General features: G+C 42.8%; 1 protein-coding gene across 1 annotated transcript in view; it reads left to right on the top strand.

Moving 5' to 3' along the window:
- Positions 1-19401, top strand: part of GALNS (galactosamine (N-acetyl)-6-sulfatase) — a 41918-nt gene that overhangs the window by 3243 nt on the left and 19274 nt on the right. Inside the window, exons 4-10 of the mRNA XM_032195639.1 lie at positions 2029-2172; positions 3628-3694; positions 3813-3940; positions 4763-4902; positions 6101-6204; positions 12246-12382; positions 15012-15114. Of these exons, the coding sequence (XP_032051530.1) occupies positions 2029-2172; positions 3628-3694; positions 3813-3940; positions 4763-4902; positions 6101-6204; positions 12246-12382; positions 15012-15114 (823 nt within the window). The remainder of the gene's footprint in view (positions 1-2028; positions 2173-3627; positions 3695-3812; positions 3941-4762; positions 4903-6100; positions 6205-12245; positions 12383-15011; positions 15115-19401) is intronic.

Below are 19401 nucleotides of genomic sequence, written 5' to 3'. Positions count from 1 at the left end.
GATGCGCTCGTGGGCTGTAATGGAATCCCACGGTGTCTGGAGATCTCCAAACAGTTAATTCACAGTTTGGAACAGTGCTGTAATAAATAAATGTATAAATAGCAACTTCAAAACTACATAGACCCCCGACGAGTACTGCTTGGTTAACAGAGTAATTGTTAATGAAGAGGCTTCAGATGGGATTAGTACCAGGGGGATACTGTTTAGGAAAGTAATGGGATACATTTTATTTAGCAGTTTTGCTAACAAGTTAGAGAAGAGTGAGATTGAATTGTGGTTGGATTCACCCATGCTGCTGAAATTGGAAAGAAAGCAAACTAACCTAAGACAGTGAATTATTTATTACCACGAATCCAAACAGCAGAGTGGCCATGAAGAATCGGATCAGTGGGCTGAATGCAATAAGATGCAGTTCAGTGCTAATAAATGCAAATTCATACACCCAGGGAAAAGAAATAAACAACGCAAATACAGATTGGTTCCAGGCAGTTATTTGGAAAACAGCAAATCTGGAAGGACCTGCAGCTGTTAGCAAGCAGCAACCTAAATATGGATGTGCAGTGTGCTATCATTACAGACCCAAGAACTGTTGTACCGGAGAGGACTGGGGAATGATACCGTGCAGCAGGAGTCTCTGGCAGTTGTGAACATCACCTGCTTCCCAGAAAGATGTTTAAAAGAAAAAGAAAAAAAAAAAAAGGCAGCGTGCAATAGTTAGTTTGGAGTCTCATCCCAGCTCCCTGTAGAATTATGGGGCTTGTAGAGATCTTAAAGTTTTCTGGCAGAAGATTTTGTATCTTTTTCAGCATCCCTTTTAAAAGCATCTCAGAGTGACAGTGAGTTCCACAGTTAAATTATACGTTTGCAAGTCAAGTGTTTTCCATGACCTTTTTAGAATTTGTTGCATCTATTTATTTTTGTATTGTAAAAGGGAGAGAACAATCTACCTTCTGTATCTCAGTAATTATTTGATACGTTTTTCATGTTTCTTCCTTTGTAAGTTCTCTTAGGGCTTTCTTAGAATATTTTCTCTTATTCCCTGTTCTTGTGGAAACAGCCAGGAATAGCTTTGTAGTATTGTGTATATAAATGAGGAAACAGGAGAGTCCTGTACTGGAGATTTGCAGTTTTAGTTACATCACCAAGATACTATCGTAGCTGGAATGATGATTATTTTATGCTTTAACTCATTTTGGAATAGCTCAAAATGACATCACGGATCGCTTTAGTTCAGGTAATGCATTTTATGTCCCTTATGTTCAGAAAGCGTGCAGACAGCGATAGCACAAAACGGACAGGTTGCGAATGCAGGCTTGTGAGTAGAATCTGCAATGATTAAATAAACACTTGGGTACGAAGATCTAGAGTCTGAAAGGACGGGCATTCTTTCTTTTCAAGACAGAGAATTTGCAATTGAGAAATTAGGGATTAGAAAGGAGCGTCAGCTTGAAGTTAGGAGCGTTTTCAAGCAGCGTAGATGAATGCAGCTGTCATCAGGAGTAGCTAAATGTGCTTTAGGTTCACGTGTGTGTGTAAAGAACTCGTTCTCATTTACATTCAGGTCTCTCTCTACCGTTTTGGCCACATAAAGACTCCATAAAGGGAATGCAAATACAGTGGTATGTTTCATGAGTTTTCCCGTGTGTTTTTTACAGCTTAGTGGTATAAAAGTGACTTGTAGATCAGAATCCTCCACAAAACATTACGTGCAGTTTTGCGGTGGCTTTGAGCAGTGTAGTCCATCAGTGCAGATAATCAAGACAGCATGAGAGAAGGCACCGATAGAAGCAAATAACAGAAAACAGACTGGACAGTAGGCTAAAATGGGATGCGTGGGTCTGGCATGGTCTGCATGGGTCCGTTTGCAACAAGTAAGATCAAGACAATGCTCTGCAGTCATTTATTTAATTAAAATGCTTGAAGTTTTTCTTCTTGGGCAAAGATTGTTTTCTTGCATGCCATTCTGATGAGATTACGGCACTGAAGCAAAAAATAGAACTTAAATTCATCTATTTCTTTTGTTCCTAGGCATCTGGGCCACAGGCCCCAATTCCATCCCCTGAAGCACGGGTTTGATGAATGGTTTGGATCCCCAAATTGCCATTTTGGACCTTATGATAACAAAGCAGTCCCCAATATCCCTGTGTATAGGGACTGGGAAATGATTGGCAGGTAATTCAGCTGCTTGCCTGCCAGTTGTTTTCCAAACCGTGACCTCGTTGCTGGTAATGCTGCTCTCCTTGCTCTCCCTGCTGATACTGCTGTGTTGGAATACAAGTACTGGCATAGCAAACCAGTTTCAGTGAAAAAGTGTTGGCAAAACCAGAAGCTGCTCCAGAATCAGGCAAATTTCCAGGCTTGGTTAGATGGCCAGTGACCTCCAGGTGATTCACCCCAAGCAGGGGACTTTTAGAGCATGTCACTTATTAAGAACATCCTGCTTTGGATGTGATCTAAGATGCTTACTACTGAATGCCCCCTCTGCTCTGCAGCTCAGCAGTAAGCTGATGCAGAAAAGATGCCTGTAAAAGCTCATGAAACATACAAACAGCTCTTCAGAGTCCAGCACAAAGCTGAATTAATCCACTGTGCTCTGCAACAGCTACCTGCAGTGGGTACCTAGAGGAGGGGTATAAGAAAACAAACATGGAATTGTCTTTTTTTTTTATGTGGCTGTCCATCTTCCTGAACTGAAGGTTGTCTCCAGGTCTTCAAGTTTAATAGCCACTGCTTAACATCCATGAACTAATCTGAGGATGGTCATTTCCATTGGAGCTAGGGCAGAAGGGGGAATACCTTGTGGAAAAATGCTCCAGGTAGATAGAAACACGAGTCTGAGTGCCAAGCCCAACCTGCAGGTTGCACACAGACCGTGTAGGGATTGTGGCTGCTCTAGAGAACCTCTCAGAGATGTTTGCTTATCCTGTTGTGCCCTAAAGGCTTCCTGTGATGATTTCACTCCACTACTTCTCTTGGAAACTGGTTCCTTTCTGTACTGAAAGAATGCTTTATTCCTCCTCTGCCTGTTTTGTAGTAACCTTTTGTCTGTTTGCCTAATACCATCCTAGGCTCCAAACATGCAGTATGTACCATTCTCACCCATTTGGTTTTCTGCCTGGTGTCATCTCATTTCACATACTATTATTCTCACGAGGTCTGCAGCCTGCCCTTCTTTGCATAATTGGTGTCTGAAGATGCTTCCAGCACGACGTTCTCAGGGCAGCCCAAGTTCTGATTCCAGGGTTGCTCTATCTCAATGAAAGTTTCTGTGCTCTTCTGAAAATATCACATACCAAACAGCTCTCTATTGAAGGAGCACTGCCTTATACCCATGTTCTAATAGCTTAATATTGAAAAACTCATGGCTCACGTTTGTCCAAATCTTGCAGTTGTGATTCATTCAAATCTGGCCATTTCACTGCTTTCTCCCATAAGAGAAAAATAAGATGACGTTCTTTTAATTATCTGAAGAGAATTGGCTTGTTACGTAAGTTATGTTTTCACCTTTTCTGCTAAGTAGCAACAGTGCCTTGCTTATATAAATAATGGGGGCAGGGGCAGCTTTTTTGTGTTGTGTATTCCTTAAGTTTTATTCTTTTTTTTCTCTCTGATTCATTTTATCTTAAGATATTATGAAGATTTCAAAATCGATCTGAAGACAGGTGAAGCCAACTTGACTCAGATCTACCTACAGGTACCATTTATTTCAGTACTGGTTTCTGACCCACAGTGACTTTATGCTTCTTTTTTTTTGGAGAGACTTAGATGGCAGAGGATGATTCTGTTAAATTCATTTTTACTGTTGTTTACAGGAAGCTCTCGATTTTATTAGCCGGCAGCAGGCCAGCCAGCAGCCATTCTTTTTATACTGGGCAATTGATGCTACCCATGCTCCTGTTTATGCCTCCAAACATTTCCTGGGCTCTAGTCAGAGAGGACTGTAAGTCTTGTTTTTGTGTGTTTTGGTGGTTTTTGTTTATTATTACTATTTTATTTATTTATAATTAATATCTCATGCTGGAGAAATGGAAAATCTAGGCTGCATTCATTAGATCCAGCTATATAGATCAGTTCTCAAAGTGTGGGCTGAAGTACATGACGATATATATTAGTTAGTGAGAACTTTGGTTCTTTATTTTTGCTATAATCTGAAATGAAGATCATGAGACCGAAATGGAGGGGAGAAATCTAAGCTCCTTTGCCAGTTGTGTGAGTAATGAAGTGCTGTATGTGGCATAGATGAAGTTTTGGAAGCCCTTTGTATGGTTTGTGCCTGTTGTAAAAACTTATAAATCAGAGGGGCGAGTAGAAAAGCATGCACGAAAAATGCAGTTTACAGAAGGCAAGAGTAGCTCTGTAGGTGCTGTGAGCCTTGCTTCTGAGAGCGTGATTTCAAACCAGCATTTATAAGAAAAATGGTGTAATTTGCTTCAAGACAACGGCAAAGTGGCATTGCCTATATCTGAGAACTTTATAGCTAAACTTTTATCCATTGCTGGTCTCTGTCCAAGCGTAGCTCAGATCTGAACAGATTCTGACTCCTAGTATCCAGGAGAAGTTGCTCCATACAGGAAAGAGGTTTTGCAGTGACCCTGGCAAACTTTAATATGGTACCTGATGCATATGAGAAGTATTTCCTTCTGTAGGCCAGGTGTAAATTGTGTTCACTAAAAGCATCGTGGCTTATTGCAATACATTATTCTGCATCAGACTTTTATTCTTCTATTGCCTTTAATGTTTTTTTCATCTACTTTTGCTTCAGATATGGGGATGCCGTACGGGAAATTGATGATAGCATTGGAAAAATCCTAAAACATCTTCAAAAGCTTGGTATCAGTGAGAACACTTTTGTGTTTTTCACCTCTGATAACGGGGCTGCTCTCATTTCAGCTCCTAAACAAGGTGAGTCTCGAATGAACAAACCTGGACTGGGATTGTGAAATCTAGGTTTATATTTCCATGTGTGAACGGGGGGATGGAAAGAGACCTGTACCTGTTTTTTGGTGGGTTTTGTTTTTCTTTCCTTATCCCCTGTGCAGTCAGGAGAAGCCTCAAAGTTCAGAGCTCTCATGTTTAGAGTTAGCCTGATGGGTCTATTTATGTTCATTACTTCTGGCCACTGGTGGAGGAGGTAACTTTGGCCTAACCTGGTGTAGCTGTTCACCTGTGTGCATTTCCACTTCGTGCTCCTCTGTCAGGGGGTGAATGTTTTTTTTTTTATTTTATTTAGGCCCACACAGGCACAAAAACTTCACAGGATTTTTATTTTCCAGCTGCCAAACGCATATCTGAACTTTCTGAGTAATTACAGTTTGAGACCCTCCCTCTTTAGATCTCCTGAAAAGTTATCAGGAAGAAATAGTATTTTTATTGTTTCTACTCACGTTTTCCTTTGTTTAAATGATTTTTTTCTCTCAGAGTCATTGCAAATTGATTTTATAACCCACTCTCTTCTCTTTGGAGGCAGGCTGTCTAGTGGTTATTAGACCACAAAGCAGGGAGTATCCTGAGTTCTGATTTCAGCTGAGCCACTGTGTTTGACTTTGTGTGACCTGGAGTCAGTCATAGCCCTTCCCTGTTTGCTCTTCAGTAAGCTCAGCTGTAAGAGTGGCTTAAAAACACCAATATTCTTGCAAAAAAAAAACTTCCTAGCTCTGAGAGGGAAACATTCAGGGAATGTATGACTTATTTTTTTCATTCTCGTATCTGCATCTCATACTGGTCTGGTACTTTAAAAGGTTATGAAAAAAAAAAAAACTATTTCTTCCTGAAAGTGTCAGATTTCTCTAGTTACAAACAGCAGTTAACATCCATAAAGTGCTGCAGTCTTATCTTTTTTGTTTGTTTTGTTTTGTCTTTGTCCAGCTGACAGCAAGTTGTGTTTAATTGTCAAGTTTCTCTATGTGCTGAAAAGACACTCTTAAAATTCATCATAAAGGAATATTTAAAGAAAACAGCTCTGGACATCTTACTTGAAGTAGGATTCGTGCACAAATGAAAACTCATTTAAAACTAGCTTAAAATTGTTGTAGTTGCCAGTGTCCCTTTGAAATGAGTTATTGGCGTATCATGGGTTTTATGGGTTTTCTTCTTTCTCTAGGAGGAAGCAACGGTCGTTTTCTCTGTGGCAAACAAACCACCTTTGAAGGTGGCATGAGAGAGCCAGCGATCGCTTGGTGGCCTGGACATATTCCTGCAGGAGGGGTGAGTATCTGCTTTTAATGATTCTGATCAGTCGTGAGTGAACTGAAATGAACAGAAAGGTTCTTGCTGGATTCAGTGGGCTTTGGATCTGACTTTTAATGTGTCAGTCCAGCCACTTGCCTAAATAAGGAGCTGAATGCTACCCCTCAGAACAATGCCATTTCTGTTCATTAGCACAAATTTGCATCTCGAGTGTCTGTGATCAGCACTTCTGTGAATACCACACAGCCTGGTCGTTTTGTCCTCGTGGTCTAAACCCTTTAGTCTTCTGGTCCACAGTATTTTAGCGGGTTACATAGCTGAACAAGTAGAAGTATAAACACAGATGTGTGTCCCAGTGTGGAGCAGGAGCGTGGTGAAAATGCACTCTCTGTGCTTTGAAGTATCAAGTGATTTGACCCTTGCAGCTCTTGCTTTGGTGTTCAATAAAAGTTCCTCTCGGGGAGGTCTAGATACCAGAATATTGCTCTTTCCTGCCTGTAGACAAATTCAGATATGATCCCTTCAAAATAATCCTCTGGTGGTACTACCAGCCTCTCTTGTCCCAGTTCTCATTAAAGAAAGATGCAATCAATTCTTCTGCAGGGAGGGCTCATAGTAAATAACACAGATTCCCTCCCCTTTGTGAGCACCTCTCATCCCCGAAGAATGTGATACTTCATTAACTGGGCACTGTGCTTAAGATTGCAAACTATTCATAAATAAAACATTTATTTTTCTGAGTTGCATTCCTTTTCAGTGGTTTAATTGAGTCAGGATAATGATAATTTATCATTTGCATTTAGGAGAATACTATCAGATATCTTAGATCTGCAGCTGAGGGTACGAGGGTAGTTAGGTTTCATCGCTTTTTAGAGTCCACAAAACCTACTAAGGATATTTTATTATTTTTTTAATTTGAAATGAAAACAATCTTTTTGTTTAAATTTAAACATTTCCATAAAGTCTTTACAAGCCAAGTACAACAGCCTTGGGCTAGCATATGAGAACATGAAACTGAAGCCGACTGTTTTGTTTTCCATGTCCAAACTGAATAATGTGCTAAAAGTAAACATGCATTATAAATGAGGACAAGTAAATACCAAATTTTTAAATTCTTTCCATTGTAGTAACGCTAATGGTAATTAGGAACATGAGCAGAGAAATCCGTGTGCCTGTTCATTTTCTGACTGTAACTTGCTGGTACCACTCTTACAGGTAGCCTTTTGCATGTAGCCAGAGTGTAGCAGATGAAGCTTTGTGTGGTGAGAAACCTTCTCGGTAGCTTGGTGTGATGCATGGCTTCCTGCTTGAGGTTACAGCTGAAGCTGCTCTCTGAATTTCTGTCAAACGGTCATTTCTGTGCAGAGCTGACGTGTCTGCATATGCAGATGGACTGACCAGGGCTGTGCTGTGAGGACCACGTGCATGCTCAGCAGGCTGGAGAGCGTGCGTAAGGCTTATGGGGCACAAAATTCCCTCCTGCACCACCGTTGGTATCATCTTTGGCACTTAAACATGTGCTTAACTCCAAATTCTTCCTATCCTGGGCTCCAGTTTGTGCCTGCCAAGTGCCTGCATGTGCAGGTGTTTGGATCCCAGGTGTCCTCTTGGACTTGGCTCAGGTACCCCGGGAAGCCTGTTCTGAACTGTGGCCCTGGGATGCGCTGCTTTGCTCCGAATTGAACCCCCAGTGTGATGCTCCTAATAAGAAAATATGTAACAGCTACTTACATGTCTTTTCTGCTTGTATTCTTGCTGTCGAGGCTCCAGCAGTGATACCCACAGCAGCACTGACTGCAGGTGAGAGGTATGGCATTGCTTCTGTGAAATAGTTTTTGCTTCTCTAGCATGTAGGGTGCCTGGGGTTGCTGCTTCTTAATCTCCTCTTTGGACCTAGTAAGTGAGGAGACGTGTTTGCTAGTACATTTCTGGCTTCTTTTTGATATCTTATGGAGTCTGTAGCTTCAATACCTTCTTGACTGCAAGTTAAAACTAGTCTGTCTAAGTGGTGCGGAGTCCAAGTAGCTGTAAAATGTGGAAAAACTGCTTCAAAGTGCCTCGTTGCTTTTTCTTCTCGAAAGAGTTGATGGAAACAAAGGGTTGGGTGCCCTGAACCAGGGTGGAAGCACAGAGCTTCTCAGCACTGCCAGATGCAAAGCTTGAAGGGTCAGCTCATCCGTCCTGCGCTGGGGCTGCTCCATTCCAGCCACGGAGATTTTGGAGAGCAGGCAGTGGGCCAGCCCCCGTTTCAGCTGGCACAGCTGCAGCCAAAAAAAAAAAAAAGAGAATTTTGAGGCCAGTGAAATCCAGTTATTGGCTGGAAGGCTCATCCTGCTGATGGGACCTGGCAGCCTGGTAATAACCTCATTGATGTATTTATGTTTTGTTTTGTTGCTGTTACAGGGTGCGTGAGCTTATTTGAAGGAAGGAGCACCTTTTTACATAAACAAAAGAAGTCAGGTGGCAGGACTGTGAGCACTCGACAGGATATCGATAGAGGGGAGGATAATTGGTGCAGTCGGCTGACTTGCAGTTATTTTGGGGAGAGGGATGCCTCGGGAGCCTGAGTTGCTCTTGGCATCAACATTGAGTTAATTCTGGTCCCCCGTCAGGAATATTTATTCGCACACAAACAGCCTTTCTGCAGTTTCTTCCTCGGCTGTGTTTTCCAGGTGAATTCACAACAAATCAGCATTTCAGCATTCCCCACATCACATCTGCCTTCTGGAAGGATCCAGCTGGAAAAAAAAAGAAAAAAAAAATCATATTCTGTTGGTATTTGAATCCTCCTCCTCCTCTTTTCCCTCGCCCTCCTCCCCTTCCTCTCTCGTGCCTGCTTCCTGAAGGAGAAAAGAACATATCAACCCAAAGACAGCATTGCAACCTTTTCTTCGCTATCTCCCATGGGGCGCAAATTGAAATTGAATTAGACAGGGATATCAGGTCTGCTCGCTGTGATAACTGTAAAAGGATTTTATTTAAAAACACCCTGACATTTGTTCACCCAGTTTCAAATATTTAGCTTTCCTCCTTTCCATTCCTGGCGGGGGCGACTTTATTAATTGTCGCCTTTGATTCAGAGTTAAAGCTTGAAAGCACTGATAACAGCAGTGGTGACTATTTCTTCTAGCGACGTGGCCCACAGCAAAAGGATTTCATTTTCTTAAAGACGTTATGTGTATACTGAGAGTTTATTAAAAAGAAGGAGGGGAAGGAGGGGGGAAAAATCCGTTCTTATGTGCGTAATACCGGCTGTTTCTCACTGATACGAGCAATATCTGATCTCACTCTTTTTTTTATATATATATTATTTATTTTCTCTGGGCTGTTGCCCTCTCTGGATTTTTATTTTTCTTTAAGAAAAGAAAAAGGAGGAAAAAAAAGGGAAAGGCAACTAGAATGAAAGAGCACTGTTGACAGGAGAAAATGGTAATTTTTTTATTTTTCTCTGAAAATACTTCAAAGTTTTATATAAATATTAACCTTTTTTCCCCACCCATTCTTCAGCGTGGTGCTGCAGAGCACAGATAAATCCAAGTGGCTGTGGCATGGGCATTTAATTTCCTTAAGAAGTTTTCTCTGCTTCATGGAAAAATGTTGTCTGAGACCAGAAACGTAATTGGATGATTAAAGAGAGTCATCTACATCTGGTTATGGTTAATAAGGGCCAGTACAAGAAGACTGGGGTGGCCCCGCAGGATTGTCACAGCGCGCTCTATAAATTAGGTGATATTAGAGGCACGAGTCTCAGGTCAGTGATTGCCTCTCGCGGCTTGTTATCAGAAGATTGAGGCGAGGGAATGGGGTGACAACAAGGAAAGTGCCTTTTGGATTTGCTGTCTGAATTCGAGAGGCCTAATTACAAAAAGTCTCGGGCACCAGCCTGCCTGTGCCTGGCGTGGCAGGAACCAGGGAGCAGGCGTGTGCCGGATCTGCTCCTTATTAGACTCCGAGCTCTGCATATGGTGTTCTGCTGACCCCACGGCTCTCCTAAGGCATGCTTGGGGGAAATTAGCCAGCAGATGAGCCTACGAGGGACTGAGCATCTTAGCTGAGACCCTGAGCTCTTGTAATCCCCTTTGACTTCAGGCAGAGAGAAGCGCTCCCAGCACCAGTGTTGTCCTGAAGCTGTCCTGCTGTGAAAGGAGCAAGCTGATTATTTATTTTTTTGGAACATGTGTGCACTGATTTGTAGGATTTCATTCTTTTCTGAGCACGTGCCCAAGAGGAGCCTGTGTAAGGAGACAGTGGCAGGAGCACGCAGCAGTGTCTGTGTCCCATGGATGATCCAGCCAGCTTCGGTTCAGTTTGGTTACCCCCTGGAGGGCTCAGTTGTGTTTCTTCCCCCACAGCTGTAAATCAGAAGATCCCAATCCTCTTCTGCACATGCAGAGAGAGAATTTCATGCGTACATCTGCTTCTTGTGAGGGATCTGTGGGTTCATCTCTGCTCATTGCTGCCTGATGCAGCAAAGCCCGTGAACGAGGCTTAACTTTTAATGCCCAAGACCTTCCCCAAGACTATTGATTGGGGTCCACTGATCCAACTGCCTTCCTGGGTAAGGCTTTCTGTGGTCAGGGCTTCATCTTGAGCTTCGAGCTTGGATTGCTTCGTAGGAGTTGTGAAAGCATTCTTACATGCAGCTTTAATATTGTGTGTTTCTGCCAACACTTTTTGATGAATGAAAGCCATTACAGTTTGAAATTGCTGTAATCAAGTAATGTGATATTGTAATGTTAAACTTGTAATCAGTTCCCTGCATGTTGCTCTCTCCAGGTTTTTTTAACTTGCTAATTCTTCCTTTAAGTGTTCATTTTGTTCAGCCCAGCCCCTTAATGAAAGGCTTAGTATCCCAGCAAAAATAGCATTTTCCCTTTATTTTTTTTTTTTTTGTTTCTCTAGAGCAAGGGAAACAACATCTTGCCAATACTCATTTATCATGTTATCAGTTGTTATCATTTTCTAATAATTAGTATCAGCCTCCAGGCTGGGGGGTCTGTTTGTGACTAGAGAGAGGATTCAGAGATAAAAAGACTTTGATAGTCTCAGCGTCGTAATGTTCACACTGACATTAGCGAGGCTGCTGGTAGGACTTGGATTTCACTCAGAATGTGCTTCTGAACTTACAGATGTGAGCTCGTATCAGATGGCTTCTTGTCTCTGAACAAGTGGTGTGGCTGAAAAGGCTCTTTTCATGTCACATCTTGTGCTGGTGCATCCTGGTGCTAAACATGCTTGCTCTTGCTCTTGATTTGAATGTATCTGCTTCCATTTACTGTGTCGCTGGCTAATTAAACATTCTACTGCAGATAACTGTAGCATACCCCAAGGAGGATGGGAGCAAAGCTTCAGAAAGAATCAGAAGAGAGTTTTAGGTTTTTAAAACATAAATAAGACCAGAGAGATAAGTATGGCTTCCAATTAAAGCAAAAAAACAAACAGGAAAACAACAACAACAAAAAATCTTTGTAAATCTCCTTTGGAGCCAAAACCAGATGTTTTTCTCCCTTATTAAAATATATACTAAAAATACCACAACTTTATAGTTCTTGAATTGTTGGAAATGGTTTGCAGATGAAGTCATTGGGCTCTTTTTGTTGTTATCCATCTATCCTTGTGCTTTCTGCAAACCCTCTCAGGGTATTTTGGACTACAGAGATGATCTGGTGAGGGAACAAATCAAGGACTTTTTTTTTTTTCTTTTTTTCCTTGTTTTAAATGTTGATTTTTCAATTCACAAGTGACTCAGAATTTGCTAAATGAGGTTGAACTCTGCAAAAAGATGCTCTGGTAGGTGGCCACATGGAGAGAAGTGAGAGGAAAGAGAAAAACGAAACAAAATGCAAATGCTTTTTGGAAACGAAGAAATATTAATCATCTCCTTTCGTTTTTCTTTTAATGTGAGGTTTGCTGGTGACTGCAGAGGGAGGTATTCTTAAAAGATGCTTAGCAGGGAAGGCGGATCAGGAAGCAATACTGCTGCCTGGGAGGAAACCAGCCTCTCATTATGGCTTTTACCGAAGGTCTTTTTGCAAAAAGCGTTTCTGTTGATGTTTCAGGTCAGTCATCAGCTGGGCAACGTGATGGATCTCTTCACTACCAGCCTCTCCCTGGCGGGTCTGCAGCCTCCGAGTGACAGACAGATTGACGGCATCGACCTTTTACCTGCCATCTTGCAGGGCAAGCTAATTGACAGGTTAGTTACGAGCCCAGAGCTACGACCCTTGCCTCCTAACTGAAGTGGTGCCAAAGTTTGGATTATTTTTTAAAAAAAAAAAATTTACAGGAATATTTAATAAGCTGAGCTGACACATATTTGCTCCTACTCAGTGAAGTGAGGTAGCACCAGAGATTTACCCTGTGAATTAATCCTCTGCTGGAGCAAGCGGAGGTGACATTTCCTGACACGCAGCGTACGCCATTCAGTGGAGTCTGGGGACAGATGCAAATGTCAGGGGGTTAGCAGGGATCCCTGAAACAGCATATGGCAACAAGGGAGATAGGTCTGAGAACTGTAGCCAGGGTAGGGGCAAAGACATCATTTTTAATACTGGAAAAACATCCAAGAGTTTGCTGGCTCTTTGCAGAATATAATTCCAGTTTGAGAGAGGTTGAAGTTAAAGGCTGGGCTGCTGCAGGTAAACCAGAAGCCGACCTCTTCCCAAGGTCCTGGTTCTTTGGTTGCTTTTAGAATCAGAGAATCATTCAGGATGGAAAAGATCTCTAAGGATATATTTGGATTAGAGACCTGGGATCTTTATGAGCACGGAGGAGTACTGTCTGCAGTTGGGTAGACACACTAAGATTTAACAGCAAATATCCTCCATGCCCTCTTTGAAAGGTTTGGGGGTCAAGAGAAATCTTTTAGTTCTGATTTTGGTAAGTAATTTGGCACCCTGGAAATCTGAATACAAACATATTCTTTGTCTGTGACACAACAAGGAAACATACACATGCAAAACATTCTTTTCTTTGTTGGATGTGAGCCTTTGTTCCATAAAATTCCTCTTTGTTAAAGCAAGGAATGTGTGCCAGTTACCTGAGAGTTCATCCAGTGGCTGCTAGGAGGTGTTGCATGTTCCTCAAACACAGCCTATCACCATCTTTACATCCGAAAGTTTGTGGAGCTGCTGTGTCTTATAAAAGAGAATTTCACTGCAGCCACCAATCTCTTGCAACAGTGCCATTTGTGTTACAATAATAGTCACTCAAGGGCACGATAGCTTGCTTTTTTTTTTTTTTTTTTTTTTTTTCCCAGACCTGAATGGGAGGTCACAATTCCAAGAGCCCCCAAAACGTTGCAGAGGATGCAGTTGTAGTGTTGTGGTTTTTTTCTTTTTTTTTTTGAAGTTTAAAAGGTTAAAGCAATCAAGGAAAAAAAAGTTGGTAACAACAGAATTTTGAGTATAAGGTGTAAGCCTCTTCCAGAGACGGATTTTTTTTAATTTTTTTTTTTTAAATGCAAACCTAACCCCCACACCTTCAGTTCCATGGGTACCTGCAGCTTGTCACACAATCAGTATTTATGGGAAAGAAAAAGGAGACTAATGTGTTTTCAAGCGTGGCATATTTGTTTGGACACTTTATTTTGTTAACGGGCCTGGTTTAGATCAGGTTCTGCATTTTGTCACGTTTCTCAAGCAGTCTTTATTTCACAGGCATTTCAGGTGTTAGGATGCAGGACTGGGCACCGTGAGCAACAGCATTTCCCCTTTCTTCAGGAGCAGTTCCTGCTGACAAAGGACAAAGGCTCATTTTTTGTGCAAGGAACCTGCAGGGGAGGCCGCAATTTTGCAATAGAAGAGATCTAAGGCCACTCCTGTCGTTCAGACGTGGAGATTTTAATCTTATCTTGTGTGTAGGGACTTTTTTTTCAAGGTGGCATCACCGGAGAGGAGTTTTTGCTTAGTGCCATCTGAATCAAAGACGAAGATGTCTGCCCTTACCACCGTGATAAGCAACTTTGTGGTCTCATCCTGTCAGCAGCCTGAAGCAGCTGGAGAGAGCGATGTCTGATGTCCTTGTGTGAAGAGCTGCAGCGACAAATCAAACCTCTCTCCTGCAGATAGCCCATTTCTGTAAAATTTTTTACCGTTCCCTCAAAAAAACAAGAGCACGTTATCAGGAAAACCAACGAGTGTGGTGCTGGGATGCCCGGGTAGTGCCCATACTTGGGTGCAGACTGTGCTCTGCACGGGGGATCTGTACTCAGGAGAACCGTAGGGAAGAATTTGGAGGTTTCAGTGATGTGTTTAGGTGATGCAAAGGGAAATTCAGGGAAAGCAGACAGGAGTTCAGTATGGCTGGTTGCCAGTTTTTTTCACATGGGATTTTTCTGAGCTGACACCCAGAGCAGGTCAGCAGCTGGTGTCCTCCCCAGCCATCCTGTCTGTCTGACAGCAACGGCATAGATCTCGGTGTTGCCATAAAGAGGAGTCTAAGCATTGCATATTCTGTGAATCCCTGTTTTTTTTTCACTCTCTGGCAGACGCACGCCACTTCTGAGACATTTGGTGTTTAAATCGGCGTGCTCTATAGGAAATAACAGGGTCTGATAGTTCAAGGATTAACAATCACTGGCAGCCAAGCTGTATAATGTTTCATTCTTGCGCCGTGTGAGCTCTCAACTTGATGAACACTTTAAAAAATGTTAATTGAAAACCTTGCAGTGGAGACTATTAGGAGGCAGCCTGTTTCTGACTGATAGCTGGATCGGAAGTCAGACGCCATTAAAGTGTTTGTCTCCCTTATCAGCAAGGCTGCGGCGGCAGCTGCCCAGGCCCGGCGTGTTGGTGTTTCTCATGCAGTTCTGCTCTCCCTTGCAGGCCCATATTCTATTATCGGGGCAACGAGATGATGGCCGTGAGAGTCGGGCTTTACAAGGCTCACTACTGGACCTGGAGCAACTCCTGGGAGGAGTACAGCAAGGTAACAGGACGCTGACCCTTGTCTCGTTCCTTTTCCCCTTCCCTGGTCGTTCTCCTGGGGGGAATAACCATTTACAGAGGAGTTTTAAATTGGGGAATGTCACAGAGCTCTTGCAAACCAGCCTTTTATCAACAGCTTCTGAAGAGCTACCAGATCTAATGGTACTGGTGTCACCAGCACGCCAGTACTGAAGTTCGAGACAAACAGAGGAAAATGAGCAAAGTCTTAAGTTGTTTTACGTGGCGCTCACTTTCAGCAGCACTTAAATTTCCTTAATGTTAAGCTTCTTTCCCTGCTGAATTCTGAACTTTCATGTGTATCCTTACAAAGTCTGGAAGCAAATTGGTCACGTACCTTGCAATATCTGGTGGAAAAGACTGAGTGTGCCCTGAACTATACAAATGGAGTAGGGCTGTGATTTGTGGTTTAGTTTTGTTTGTTTGTTTTGGTGTTTGCTTGTTTTTTGTTCCTTTTTCCTAAATGGGAAAAGGAAAGCTGTAGGGACCTTGCAGTGGAAAGAACAGCAGTCACTGAAAACAGTAGAGTACATATGTTTAATCTATTACCAGCACTCTTTGCAAGCCCATATCACTCCAGAAGATGTTTTATATTTTGTTTGCCAAGTAGGCACTGCTTTTGTAATTTCCTCGCTGATCTTCTCACAATTAAATGTTAAGCGCTGTTATTTTTCTTCTTTTGTGTCTTTCTTGCCTCAGACTTGGGTACTAAACTCTGGGGCATTTCTTGAAAGGCAGGTTCACACATGTGCCTTGCTGATTATACCGTTAGCCATGAACTAAATGTATTATGGCACAGCTCTCAGCAATTTTGACAGCAGGCTGGTATTGGGGAGGAATTGTTTGTATGATTTATTTTTTATGTCTTTTTTTTTTTTAACTTACGGTGGCTCCTCAAGGCATCACAGGTGCAGAAATAAGTGCTGATGACATTTATAGATGTAAAAGTGCGTGATTTCACTGGGAAGTCCTGGAGGTAGAAGGAAGCACCAGCTCCGAGGGAATCATTTACACTCAGGGCTGTAAACGTGTGTGTTTGTCTTTTTTAGGACTGTATTGCTCCGGGAGTCAAAGTTTGTTTTACACGGAGTAGGAAGGAAAGTTGACTCAAAATGCCTTGCACGCTCTGTGTCAATGCTAATACTGCCCGGCTAAAATGAGATAATGTATTTGTTGAGGTTTGTACGTGAGCAAAGCCCACGTGTCATATGTGGCTCAGCGTGGAGGATTTTCCTGGGTGAGAGCAACTGGGAGCTTCTATGTTCGTGTGTGAGTGTAGGAATGGGCTCAGGCATGCTTTTCCCATGTGCCTGGAAGATAATGTCACACATGACTGATTGCTTTCTGTTGTAATATATGCACATACACACACCTACACACCTAGTTTGGAAATAAATAAATGCCTGCATTGATCTGAGCTTATTTGTAGATGTCTGGGTATGTGTGTGGCTGTGATAATGGGGAGCGGTTCCTCATTTCCAAAGCTCTCCTACTGCGAGAAATGGCAGTTGTGCAATTAAGGAATATTTATTTCTTTCTGAGTCTTTGTTTAACTGCTGTCTGATAAAAGTCAGCAATTATACTGTACATCAGAGAGATGATTAAAAATTCACTTGCTTTCCTGCAGCTTGTATCACATGTGGTTGATGCGGGTAAAATTGGAGCACATTAGTGGACAGACTAGCCATTAACAACACGCAGAGGAAGCTGAGGCTGAAATTTGTTCCAATTCTCCTCATGTCCTCGAGCCATTAATTACAAGCCTTGCAAGTTTAAAAATAGAAATAAATCAGAATGCAGAGCAGCTCCACAGTTCTGAGCCTTGGTTGAGGAGTTTTGTAATCTCACCTTATGATACGGTTGCCTCTCTCAGTGCCTCGTGTTCTCGGCTGTTTTGGTACTGGATTAAATTATTCTGCCAGAATCAAAAAGGCCGATTTGTTTGCTAACCAGCGAGTTTCTTTAGACCAGTCACTTTTGACCAGTGGGTTTCAATCCATGCACGTGTGGCATTAGAAATTCTGCCTGTCGTCAGGTTTGCCGTTCGATAAATTTGATTTGCCATCCCATTAGAACTCCAGCTAACGAGGCCTCATTAGTTGTGTGATCTCCATGGGTGCTTCCCTCGGTGTGAATCCAGTTTAAAGATTTATTAAACTTTCAAACGTAAAATTCTTCCTGTCCGAAGGGTCCCAACTCAGAGCTGGGATAAATAGCTGTATCTGGCTGGCAGGTCAGTCGTTTGGAAGAGGGCTGGGGTTGGCCAGATGTGTCAAAACAGCTGTCTGCAGTTTTTTTTCAAGGTTTGTTTTATGGGTAGTTGAGTATCTAATTATTTTGACGGATACAATGCACGTTTTAGCCAAACCTCCTTTTGCTTTCAAATTCCCTTGTTAATTGGCAGTGTGGGAAATCGGTGATTGATACAGAAATCGTGCACTGGTTTTAATCCGTGCGGTGTGCATTTTTGTGTGACTTTTAGATGAGATTATACCCCGAAAGCATCCAGAATCACATTTTCATGTTGATATTGGAAAAACGTGCAATTGTTGCATGCCCTGGGTCTGAGCACAGTCGTGTCACTTTAGGACTACCAGGCCTTTGAGGATTAACTAGAAAGAATGTGTGCAATGTTGGCCTCTAACCTGGAAAGCTATGCGCTCGAATGTAGTGTAAGTTAGTTAAGTAATAAAGTATGTATGTACAAATAAAAACTCGACCAGAGAGAAGCAGCTTATAGAAAGCAAAGCCTTGGAAAGCATAACAGGCATGTGAGTACTTCTCTCTATATGGCACGTGGAGTATTTACACTGGAAAGGTCCCACACGAGCAGTGTGCAGGTTTATGGTCGTCCTAGACTCCCATGACATTAGCATGCCCTTACTGGTCTGCGTCCCCTGCCTTATGGCTTGGGATTAAGATCTGTTATCTTTCACAAAGCTGAAGTGTGCTGTTCTGTTCCTCCTATTTCTTATTTTTTAAACCCCAAGCGATTTTTCCTAATTGACTCCTCTCATAAGCTCTTGCAGTCTTTCTCAGTGCTGGAGGACGCCCTGGTGCCATCTTTCCTGCTGCCTTAACGTGATTACTTAGGCAACGTGCGTGCTTGAACCGTTTGTCTCCTGGAAGCATGAAGGGAACACTCTTCAGAAGTGAGAGTAAGCGCTCTGTGGAGCATTGTTCCAGCAGATTTTGGGACAGGTGTGTCCTCCAGTGTTAAGGAAATACAGCAAATGCCCACAGCTGTATCATAGCTTCACACTGCACCCAGGCAGAATTCAGTGACGTGACCGGTCTTTTCGCAGCATGGGGCAGAAGGGAATTCAGAACTAAGGATAAATCCAGAGAGCTCCCCTCCTATACAGCACAAGACATGTGAGCCTCTTACTGGGTTGCAAAAAGGGTGACAAATAACGTGTGTGGACGTGGTGTTTCATGCACTGGTGTTTTATCGCTGCTGGTGCCCGCAGCAGTGATGCTGGGTGCACAGCTTCCCGTTCCTAAACTTTTTGCTCAGGGTTTCCATTGTTTTGTCCAGCTGATGGAAGGGAGAGGGACGTTTGATCGTCCTTGTTTGGATGCTGGGGCCTGAAAGAGGAAAAAATAGGTGTTCTCTGTGGCTTTACCCGAGTAGCCAGCGAGCCTTTCAGGAACTGAACTGCCTCATTTAATGCTGTGTGGAGGAGGCAGGAGTACGAGCCAGCAGAAGAAAGGAGATCTCCTCTCTACCTGCCACAGAGATTATCCAGCAGAGAATAGCTCTTGTGCCTTCCACGAGCAGTGATGCACGAAGGGAAAAAAAGTAAATTAAAAAAAAATCATGGTAAAAGCCCCCTGGTTCATTGGAGAGTGGCTGATAACATCAACCTTGCTGCCGTCAGCTGAGGATCTTGTTAGTAGTCGACAGCGATTTTTCAGAAGGGCCCCTGTGTCTGTAAGTGCTTGGGGTAGGTGCCGGTGAGAAGACCCCATTGTTTTAATGTGAAATGCCAACGGGGTTATTCCTGCACGGTCTGTCTGATTGCCCTTCTCGGCAGCGTGAAGGGATCGATAAAGCCTTTTCTGCAAGGGGGATGTGAAGTCAAGTAGAACCTCACAAATAATGACATTTGATTGTGGTCCTCCGAGCGCAGGAGCTGGCCATTGATCGCTTCTGCTTGGAGGCTCGCCGATCTGCCCATCTTCTGGGGGCTCTTCCAGACGCTTAACACATTAGGAGCAATTTTTGTTCGCCAGGGTTGAAACTTGGCAGTCACACTCGGAGGTGTCT

Source organism: Aythya fuligula, chromosome 12, assembly GCF_009819795.1.
Source record: "Aythya fuligula isolate bAytFul2 chromosome 12, bAytFul2.pri, whole genome shotgun sequence".
Taxonomy (NCBI): domain Eukaryota; kingdom Metazoa; phylum Chordata; class Aves; order Anseriformes; family Anatidae; genus Aythya; species Aythya fuligula.
The sequence above is the reverse complement of the archived record's forward strand: the minus strand, read 5'-3'. Positions and strand labels throughout refer to the sequence as shown.